Source organism: Colias eurytheme, chromosome 4, assembly GCF_061535395.1.
Source record: "Colias eurytheme isolate Ceu_HAF_F1 chromosome 4, ilColEury1 Martin Lab GWU primary, whole genome shotgun sequence".
NCBI lineage: Eukaryota > Metazoa > Arthropoda > Insecta > Lepidoptera > Pieridae > Colias > Colias eurytheme.
Genome location: NC_142983.1, coordinates 4,919,864 through 4,929,518, shown reverse-complemented (window position 1 = coordinate 4,929,518; position 9,655 = coordinate 4,919,864). Strand labels below are relative to the sequence as shown.

At 33.7% G+C, this 9,655-nt stretch overlaps 1 protein-coding gene across 1 annotated transcript; it reads right to left on the bottom strand.

The window, feature by feature from the left end:
- Positions 1 to 419: 419 nt before the first annotated feature.
- LOC149908924 (uncharacterized) lies at positions 420 to 3,681 on the bottom strand. Its single transcript, XM_090120256.1, has 7 exons — positions 3,574 to 3,681; positions 2,900 to 3,133; positions 2,183 to 2,311; positions 1,549 to 1,663; positions 1,191 to 1,369; positions 788 to 853; positions 420 to 511 (listed from the first exon to the last, which is right to left on the bottom strand). Exons 1-7 carry the CDS (start codon positions 3,614 to 3,616, stop codon positions 420 to 422), a joined length of 858 nt encoding a protein of 285 aa, XP_089976382.1. The 5' UTR covers positions 3,617 to 3,681.
- Between the last annotated feature and the right edge of the window lie 5,974 nt (positions 3,682 to 9,655).

Here is a 9,655-nt window from a genome sequence, read left to right as displayed (position 1 = left end):
AACATCGTAAATAATATATTTGTACAAATCTTTTTATCCGAAAATTCAAGTCTGTCGATCTTTATTTCAAGTACTTACCTATTTCCTTAATTTAACACCAACATAAACTTTTCAATATAAACCATTTTTCATGCCTATAAAATTAAATATACGTTTAAATAACATTTAACCTAACACATATTACTTTAGTAATGCCTCACTAAGAAGTAAAAAGCTTTTATTTGTAATATTAAAGTGTAGCACGTAAACTCCAAGGCTACTGCGGCTCTCAGGAAGCGGTAAATTGTCATTTCACTTACATTTTAACTTTTATCGCCTCGAGTAACACTCAATTTTAAACTATTTAGAGATAAATGCATACGATGCACATGTACAGATGATCGTTAAAAGAATTCAGAATAAAATACAGCTTTACGAATTTAGTACGTTTTTATTTTAAAAATGTTACAAAATGCCATCATTAAAATTAGGTCTCGGAATATTTTAAATTGTTCGCTGTTGGTCGAAGTCCCTGAAATGAAGACAGTCCATGTAAAAACCACTGAAATGATCTCATAGAAATGTAGTCTTAAGAAATATTGTTTGCATTGCAATCTTTTCATAACTGCGTATCTTCGAAGAATACGTCGTTCATAGAAATCAACGAAGCACGATGAGTTTAAATATTACAATAGAACCATCTTATTCTGTATGATCCGAATTTAAATATTCCAGGCAAGCTACACGGTAAGAAGATATTTTTACAAAATTCATATTATTTTTGGAAATGGAATAGTTAAAATCTTACTATTTGCTTGATGTTGTTGAGGCTTCTGTACCTCGTAGGCGGATATGTAGGCTGTTGGCATGAGGCCTGAAAAGTAATTTCATCACTTCTTCATAAGTTTGTAGTGTAAAATACTCCCGTAATTTTAGATGTCCTTTTTATCACTATTTATGCTAGGTAAGAAAACTTTTTCTATACTTGCATTCTTAAAATAGAAAATGAATAAAAACGATTACAAAAAACAAAACATCTTCTTAAAATATTTCTAACTTTTGAAACTCTAAAGCAATAAATAGATGTTGGTATTGGTAAATATTATTATTTTATCTTATAATTAATTCAGTTCTGTGAACTATTTCTGTCTTATATAAACTGTTCATTACGATAATATTGAACTTAGTTATGAATTAATGTTATATCTTACCGGGATAATAAACAGTTGTAAGGTTTCTCGTATAGTTTGTTTGAGGTAAAGATAATTCACACACAAACTCTTCATAGAGACCAGTGACGTCGTCATCATGTACAACTGCCTTTATGGTTACTGTGTACAGACCCCAAGAATTTATTTGCGACTCTTTTACAGCCTGTTCCAGTAACTTACTAAAATAAAACATATGTTAACTTATTACTAATAATTTTTTGAAACTACTTTAATAAAATATAATCCTTTTTTATATTGCCGTTGTAATATAAACATAGAATACGAAATATACAAATGGCTCCACATAAAACATTATTGAATAAATTTAAATTTTTATTGAATTTTTCATTTTCCATACCTCTGGGACCATATGGAAATATCTGGATTTGGATACACGTCTTGTGCAAAACAGATCAATGTTACTAAAAATACATATTTTTTTTCTTGTATGAATCGGAATTTTTTTGCTGGACCTGCAAAATATATTTTATTTTTGAATGTTGATTACTGAAATAAGTATAACTGTATTGTGATATAATACTATAATTACGGGAATGGAAGCTACCAAGAAAAAAAGCTCGTAGAAACTTCTATATACACCTAGAATCAAAACTTAAACACAGAATCGACGAAGAAATTATCTCATACAAGTTTCGAATTTTAGCTGAGCAGTTAGCCTCTGCTGAACTATTAGATAGAAAACTTCTACATTTATGGCTTGCTCTATTAATATTGCTTAACTTTATATTTACAATATATAGTTACGCAATATGAGTCGAGCAAACATGAAACACAACTCGTACATTGTAAGGTATCTTTATACGGGCAGTATCTAAATATAAAAAATATTGTCAAATGTGTTGTTAAGCGTAAAACTCGAGAGCGGCTCTATCATCTTAGCTAATTGGTATCTTATTGAAAAAAAACGAGAAAAAGGGGCAATAGGGCAGAACAACGTCTACCAGGGCAGCTAGTTGTATGTAAAATCTTACTGTATACAATCATGGATCGCGTTTGCTGGTCTTCCTCGGTGAAAGTAGATACGACACACGTGTAGTTCCCGCTGAGATTTGTTGAGGGTTTCTGAATTTTGATCGCGCGGTACGCTTGTAGGGGCTCGTCTGTAACAATGTATAATGTTATTGGGATTGTGTATTTTATTGCTGTGTGGTTGGTATTGATATAATTTATTGTTCTATTTATGTTTCTATTTGATACAGTTTATGGTGAAGAGATGTGACTGAGCGTACGTTTCATTTTTTATTTGCGTGTTGTTCGTTTGTATAACTACTTGATTTTAATGCAGTAAGTGGTTTTGTTTAGTATTAAAATTGATGCTCATGAAAATGTTTAAAGCAATCGACAAATAAGTGAATATATTTAATTCAATAAATGACTCTTTTAGATATAAATAGTAACGGAAAGCTTTTTTAAAGAAAATGCTTCTAGAATCTTTAAAAACGCTTTACCAATGTAATGCTTTTTTAATAAGAGAAACCGTGACTCAAGTAAAAGCTGGTTTAACTAATAGCAGTCTACTCTACTACATAATTAGTGCTGAAGAATAAAAACTACAAAAAATAAAGTGAACTTAACACAACCATGTATAAATGTAGGTACAGAAGTAGGTACCTAGTAACGATGATAAATAAAATGTTGCTTAATTTTGGATGAAAACATCAACTGATGTATCAACAATACTTTCTTACCTGAAATTCTAAAGCTCATATCAACTTTTCCTTTTAACAGCCCAATGACCTGCGGTCGTAGAGGTGGTATCCACTGATACACCAGCCCTGAAGATCCATTAAAGAACCATTTCACCACAAGACCGGCTGGATTTGCAGTTTTTGTACTATACTGACAGTCCAGTACTATTGACTCAGTACCTAATTCGACTGTGGCTGGTACCTCTATCCTATCTATATTTACAGCAACACATTCTGTAATTAAAAAGGATTTATAACAAGTTTTTATAAAACTTCAAACATTTATTTTACATGACATACAAATAGACTTTAAAACTTTATCTACAACAACGAAAAGATTATAATATCACGCTTCATTTAATATTGATTGGCAATAATGTAATTTTTACCGCTATAAAAAGTTTTCGTAATTACGTTTTAATTAACTTTAATAACCGCATTTTATGCCTCATTCAATATTTACGGTGGATCGCGTGAACCACAAAATAATCAGAACATAATTCGATATTGGGTTCTTACTTGGTTATTACAAACTTTATCAGAGCAAACGACTATAATCAAAGTTCAAGTTGACGAGAAAATAAGGTACACGCAAAAAGTTTCAGCACGCAATACTATTCATGATTAAAAAATATGTAATATAATATGTATACATAAATAAAAGTAATACAAACTTGAACAAATTATGAAAAGGATAATATTTCTGGTGTAGTCCATAACGCAGTTCGTCTCAGTTTTTGTTTGGTCGGGATCGCGGTAAAAACGGGAAAGTTGTAACGACTTTCCGATATTACTAAAGCGCGCTGACTGAAAACTTTTTACAGCGAAGAGCAAACTGGATACTGCGCATGCGTTGTAGCGTTGCTTATTTATAAATGTAAATAAAATATTTTGTTTTTAACACCGATGCATGTGGAAATTTCGTAAAAAAGCTTTCAGCATATACATTTTTTATACCTGAATTATTTCGAAAGGCGCAATAATAAGAAATTCAGTGTATATTTATTATGCATAAAATCTATTAATAGTTAACTGAAAATACGTGGGAGCAAGCAGGGCCGGATCTACCCATGGGCTTTATGGGCTGCAGCCCAGGGCCCCGAGGTTAAAAGGGCCCCCAAACCCCGATAAAAAAAAAATAGGCGATAATTTGAAAAAAAAATCTGTTGTTTTCGAAAAACAAATTGATGAAAAATCGCATACCTACTTCAATAACTTTTGCTAACATGTAAAAGAATGTTTGCATGTTGATTTTCAACTTATAGAAAATAAATCTTATTTATTAATTGGTCTTATTTATTAAATGATCAAAATTATTTGATCATATCGTAAAGTAGTTACATTAATCATTGGTAGAGGCGCTGCAAGCGCTGTGTTTATGTGTGGAGATGGCGGCCGCTGGCGAAAATTTTATTATTCGCAGTTAACAACTTCATAATTCGTTTGCTCGTTCGTTTAATTAAAATATGAAGAAAGACATAGCAAAGAATTTACGACGAAGAGGTTCGAGTACTACGGAAACTGCGGATATCTTATATTAAAAAAAATGCGTCTAAAATCCTATAATTATATTTATATATCCCAGTATATCATTGTAATTGTTTCTTTTCGAAAAAGCGATTCGCTTCTGGCGTTGTTTTAACAAAGTCTAACCTAACCTAACCTAACTATTTCCTATTACAGAAACGATTCGCTTCTGGCACTTGCCGGCTGCCGCCGCAGCACTAACTTGAAAGACAAATGACAATAAACCAGTTTTTAAAATTTTCTGAATAATATAATATAATTAAATATTCTTTTAATACTTTATGGACTCCCTATATTTTATACGATCTGGCCAAATGTGGATGACAAAATCGTGAAACGTTGACGATTCAACGATTTCTATGTAAGCCACATCATGAAATGCAACCATTTCGTGAAATGATCAATCATTACATATACTTCACATTCACATTCACTTTCACTTTCACTTTCACATTCACATTCACATTCACATTCACATTCACATTCACATTCACATTCACATTCACATTCACATTCACATTCACATTCACATTCACATTCACATTCACATTCACATTCACATTCACATTCACATTCACATTCACATTCACATTCACATTCACATTCACATTCACATTCACATTCACATTCACATTCACATTCACATTCACATTCACATTCACATTCACATTCACATTCACATTCACATTCACATTCACATTCACATTCACATTCACATTCACATTCACATTCACATTCACATTCACATTCACATTCACATTCACATTCACATTCACATTCACATTCACATTGTTCGTTCTTCGTTGTTCGTTGTTCGTTGTTCGTTGTTCGTTGTTCGTTGTTCGTTGTTCGTTGTTCGTTGTTCGTTGTTCGTTGTTCGTTGTTCGTTGTTCGTTGTTCGTTGTTCGTTGTTCGTTGTTCGTTGTTCGTTGTTCGTTGTTCGTTGTTCGTTGTTCGTTGTTCGTTGTTCGTTGTTCGTTGTTCGTTGTTCGTTGTTCGTTGTTCGTTGTTCGTTGTTCGTTGTTCGTTGTTCGTTGTTCGTTGTTCGTTGTTCGTTGTTCGTTGTTCGTTGTTCGTTGTTCGTTGTTCGATGTTCGTTGTTCGTGTTTGTGTTTGTGTTTGTGTTTGTGTTTGTGTATGTTCACATTCACATTCACATTCAAATTCACATTCACATTGTTCGTTGTTCGTTGTTCGTTGTTAGTTGTTCGTTGTTCGTTGTTCGTTGTTCGATGTTCGTTGTTCGTGTTTGTGTTTGTGTTTGTGTATGTTCACATTCACATTCACATTCACATTCACATTCACGTTGTTCGTTGTTCGTTGTTCGTTGTTCGTTGTTCGTTGTTCGTTGTTCGTTGTTCGTTGTTCGTTGTTCGTTGTTCGTTGTTCGTTGTTCGTTGTTCGTTGTTCGTTGTTCGTTGTTCGTTGATCGTTGTTCGTTGTTCGTTGTTCGTTGTTCGTTGTTAGTTGTTCGTTGTTCGTTGTTCGTTGTTCGTTGTTCGATGTTCGTTGTTCGTGTTTGTGTTTGTGTTTGTGTTTGTGTTTGTGTATGTTCACATTCACATTCACATTCACATTCACATTCACATTCACATTCACATTGTTCGTTGTTCGTGTTTGTGTTTGTGTTTGTGTATGTTCACATTCACATTCACATTCACATTCACATTGTTCGTTGTTCGTTGTTCGTTGTTCTTTGTTCGTTGTTCGTTGTTCGTTGTTCGTTGTTCGTTGTTCGTTGTTCGTTGTTCGTTGTTCGTTGTTCGTTGTTCGGTGTTCGTTGTTCGTTGTTCGTTGTTCGTTGTTCGATATTCGTTGTTCGTGTTTGTGTTTGTGTTTGTGTTTTGTTTGTGAATGTTCACATTCACATTCACATTCACATTCAAATTCACATTCACATTCACATTCACATTGTTCGTTGTTCGTTGTTTGTTGTTCGTTGTTCGTTGTTCGTTGTTCGTTGTTCGTTGTTCGTTGTTCGTTGTTCGATGTTCGTTGTTCGTTGTTCGTTGTTCGTTGTTCGTTGTTCTATGTTCGTTGTTCGTTGTTCGTTGTTCGTTGTTCGTTGTTCGTTGTTCGTTGTTCGTTGTTCGTTGTTCGTTGTTCGTTGTTCGTTGTTCGTTGTTCGTTGTTCGTTGTTCGTTGTTCGTTGTTCGTTGTTCGTTGTTCGTTGTTCGTTGTTCGTTGTTCGTTGTTCGTTGTTCGTTGTTCGTTGTTCGTTGTTCGTTGTTCGTTGTTCGTTGTTCGTTGTTCGTTGTTCGTTGTTCGTTGTTCGTTGTTCGTTGTTCGTTGTTCGTTGTTCGTTGTTCGTTGTTCGTTGTTCGTTGTTCGTTGTTCGTTGTTCGTTGTTCGTTGTTCGTTGTTCGTTGTTCGTTGTTCGTTGTTCGTTGTTCGTTGTTCGTTGTTCGTTGTTCGTTGTTCGTTGTTCGTTGTTCGTTGTTCGTTGTTCGTTGTTCGTTGTTCGTTGTTCACATTCACATTCACATTCACATTCACATCCACATCCACATCCACATCCAGTAAAATGCAAAAACAATCATTTATGATAGCATTATACCGCTGAACTTCCTTGAACTGTACCGCACTGATCCGAGTAAAGATGGACAGGAGCACAAGCCAATTCATCGGTTTTTTCATGACAAACCGGACCGTAAAAAATCGGAATGCCGGACAGTAAATTCCTTGTAGTGCATAAGCGCCCTCATTTGTATTATATTTTTGGCCATTTTGCAATACATTTGCGTCTATTCGATTTAAATTCCTTATTAAACTAGTCTTAATCAATTATTATGTTACTACGATAGACATAATATGTTACATGTTGGATAGGTATTATTAATGAGCGCTTCGTTGGCGCAGTAAGTGATAGCTTTCAACAAACCTCTTAGTTAGAACGCGTAGTTATTTTAGAGGGTCGATAATAAACTGATAAAAATTTGAAATTAACGAAACCTTCTCTAGATTCATTTAGTGCTGGTTTTATTCATTATTTTCCTTTTTTCTCCCTTTTAAATAAGAAATGAAACAGTAACATTTTCATAGTAAAGTAAACTATTGATAAAATAAAAAATAAATTCTCGGTTGTCTGTAAATTTATTTAAAGTGTTTCGTTAAATAATGCATTCAAGTGGTTACACTAAGTCGATTGTAAGTTTGAATAATGATCAGTCATGCGTACGTAATGAGAATACTGGTGGCTCAGTGATAAAAACTTCAATCAAGAAGAGCTTTAAAAGATTAAATTATCTATTTATATCATCGAGATAGAATGTACTACGTACTAGAGAGGCGATCGCTACTACACTCTCTGTAACACGAGCTAGAGGTAAGAATCACAAGTCTCTTTAGTCTGTGTCGGACTGTGCCCCCCGCTTGCCGCGTCAACACGTGTTATTGCTCTGTTCAAAATGCCTTCGTGTTTGCTTAGATATTGTTTTAACAGTTCCCATAATACAAACAAAGCCCGAGGAGTGACATTTCACCAGTAAGTTTCCTTATTATGAGTAAGTCATGCATTTTACTAATATTGTTATCATTTTGCGAAAAATCACCACGCGTTCTGCGTTTCGCGCCATTTTTCATAGACTAACAGCACAGACGTGACACTATCGATGAGTCTGTTAAAAAAATGTAACTGGATTTTTTTAACTATGTATATACAATATCTACTAGGAAAGATTACCGTGGTGTAGTACCTAAATATTTATACTTTTACCCGACTACGCAAAGTAAAACGGTAGGTTATATTAAGTAATATTTATTTATTTACCTATTTTTATTTATTAAAAAAAGCCTAATCAATAGTTGTTCCAATAGGATTTATAAATTATTATGCACAACAATTACAAATAAACACAACATTCACAGAAACTAATACAGTAAAAGTTCCTTAATCGCGCTTCCTTTATTCGTGTTTTCACTATTCGCGGATTAAAAAAATGCGACCCAATTTCTATATTCACGACTAAAATTTTTTTTTATTCGCGGATTTAATAAGTACATACATAATAATAAAATTATTCCAATAGGTATCTTACCCAATATCCTTGTCAAATGGACTAATAAGAAAGTAAAATAGATCTTTTAACAAGTTTGCCTAAAGTACATAATATTATGTTCTTAAATGATATCGCCGAGGCCTTTGACACAAGCCGCCTTTGTCGCAAGCCACCTCTGCAGCGATTGATGTTTTTGAGAATGTAAATAAACAGAATGGAAGCAACCTTATAACTCAATAAATAAAGTATATTTTTAAATGTAGTTCCGTTTATAGTAAAGTTACAAAAATTGTGATCGAGTAAGGGGGCGTCCATAAATTACGTGAGGTGTTTTTTTAAATTTTCTGCACCTCCCTCCCCCCCTGGTGAGATGTCGTGAGAATTTATTCAACCCCTCCCCCATCCTCGAATCTCGCGTGAGATTTTTCAAAATGTGAGTTTCTTATACGTAAACGCCATCAACATTGAATCATCGTATCCATTTAAATTACATCATGAAGCAAAAACTGATAAAACTATTGATTACTACACAAAACGACAAAAGCTTAATAAATTGATATTATTTAAAGGAAATTAAAATACATAGTTTAATATAAAATCCTCGTTTTATTAATTCCCTAGTATCAGTACCACCAGATAGTACCGAGTAAACAGATTGCACAATGTGTCGCATCTGCACGCATTGCTTAATCTTTGAACTTGAAGCCACGCCTCGCTCGTTCCACACGTACCCCACCACATCGGCCGCGCGCAATGTTTTTGTTTGGAATAACCCCTCTAGTAATATATCTCGATGATTTATATGTATATAATAGGTTTTCATCACCATATAGTTTCACAAACCAGCCGACTAGAACAAATATCTACCAACTATTTCGCCAGCGCGTGGTAGATTAGGTATGTCCTAAATCTTCCAATAAGTCTTGTGCATTTGTTTTAAGTGCAGGGAACACTACGAATAAATAGGGACTGATAGTGGTCTTTATTAAATAAATGGTGGGATTTTGGCAAACATAGAGTGTTACATAAATATTAACCTAGAGCATTATAAACTTTTTTCCGTCAAAAATTTATAGATATAGTTACTTAGCAAGAGAAGAACTCATTAAATTCTCAAAAAGTGGCATAAAGAAATAAAAATAACAACGCAAATAATTTAATTTGTTAGATAATATTCAACATCAGTAAAACGCAGCACGATGATAGCAACGATAAGTTACTTATGTTAATG

Bases quoted from the DNA above. Each gene is read 5' to 3' on its own strand.
- LOC149908924 (XM_090120256.1), bottom strand. From the start codon at position 3,616: ATGGACTACACCAGAAATATTATCCTTTTCATAATTTGTTCAA. The intron at 854-1,190 runs GTAAGATATAAC...ATTACTTTTCAG, and splicing joins TACAACTGTTTATTATCCCG to GCCTCATGCCAACAGCCTAC. The intron at 512-787 runs GTAAGATTTTAA...TCTTCATTTCAG, and splicing joins TCAACAACATCAAGCAAATA to GGACTTCGACCAACAGCGAA.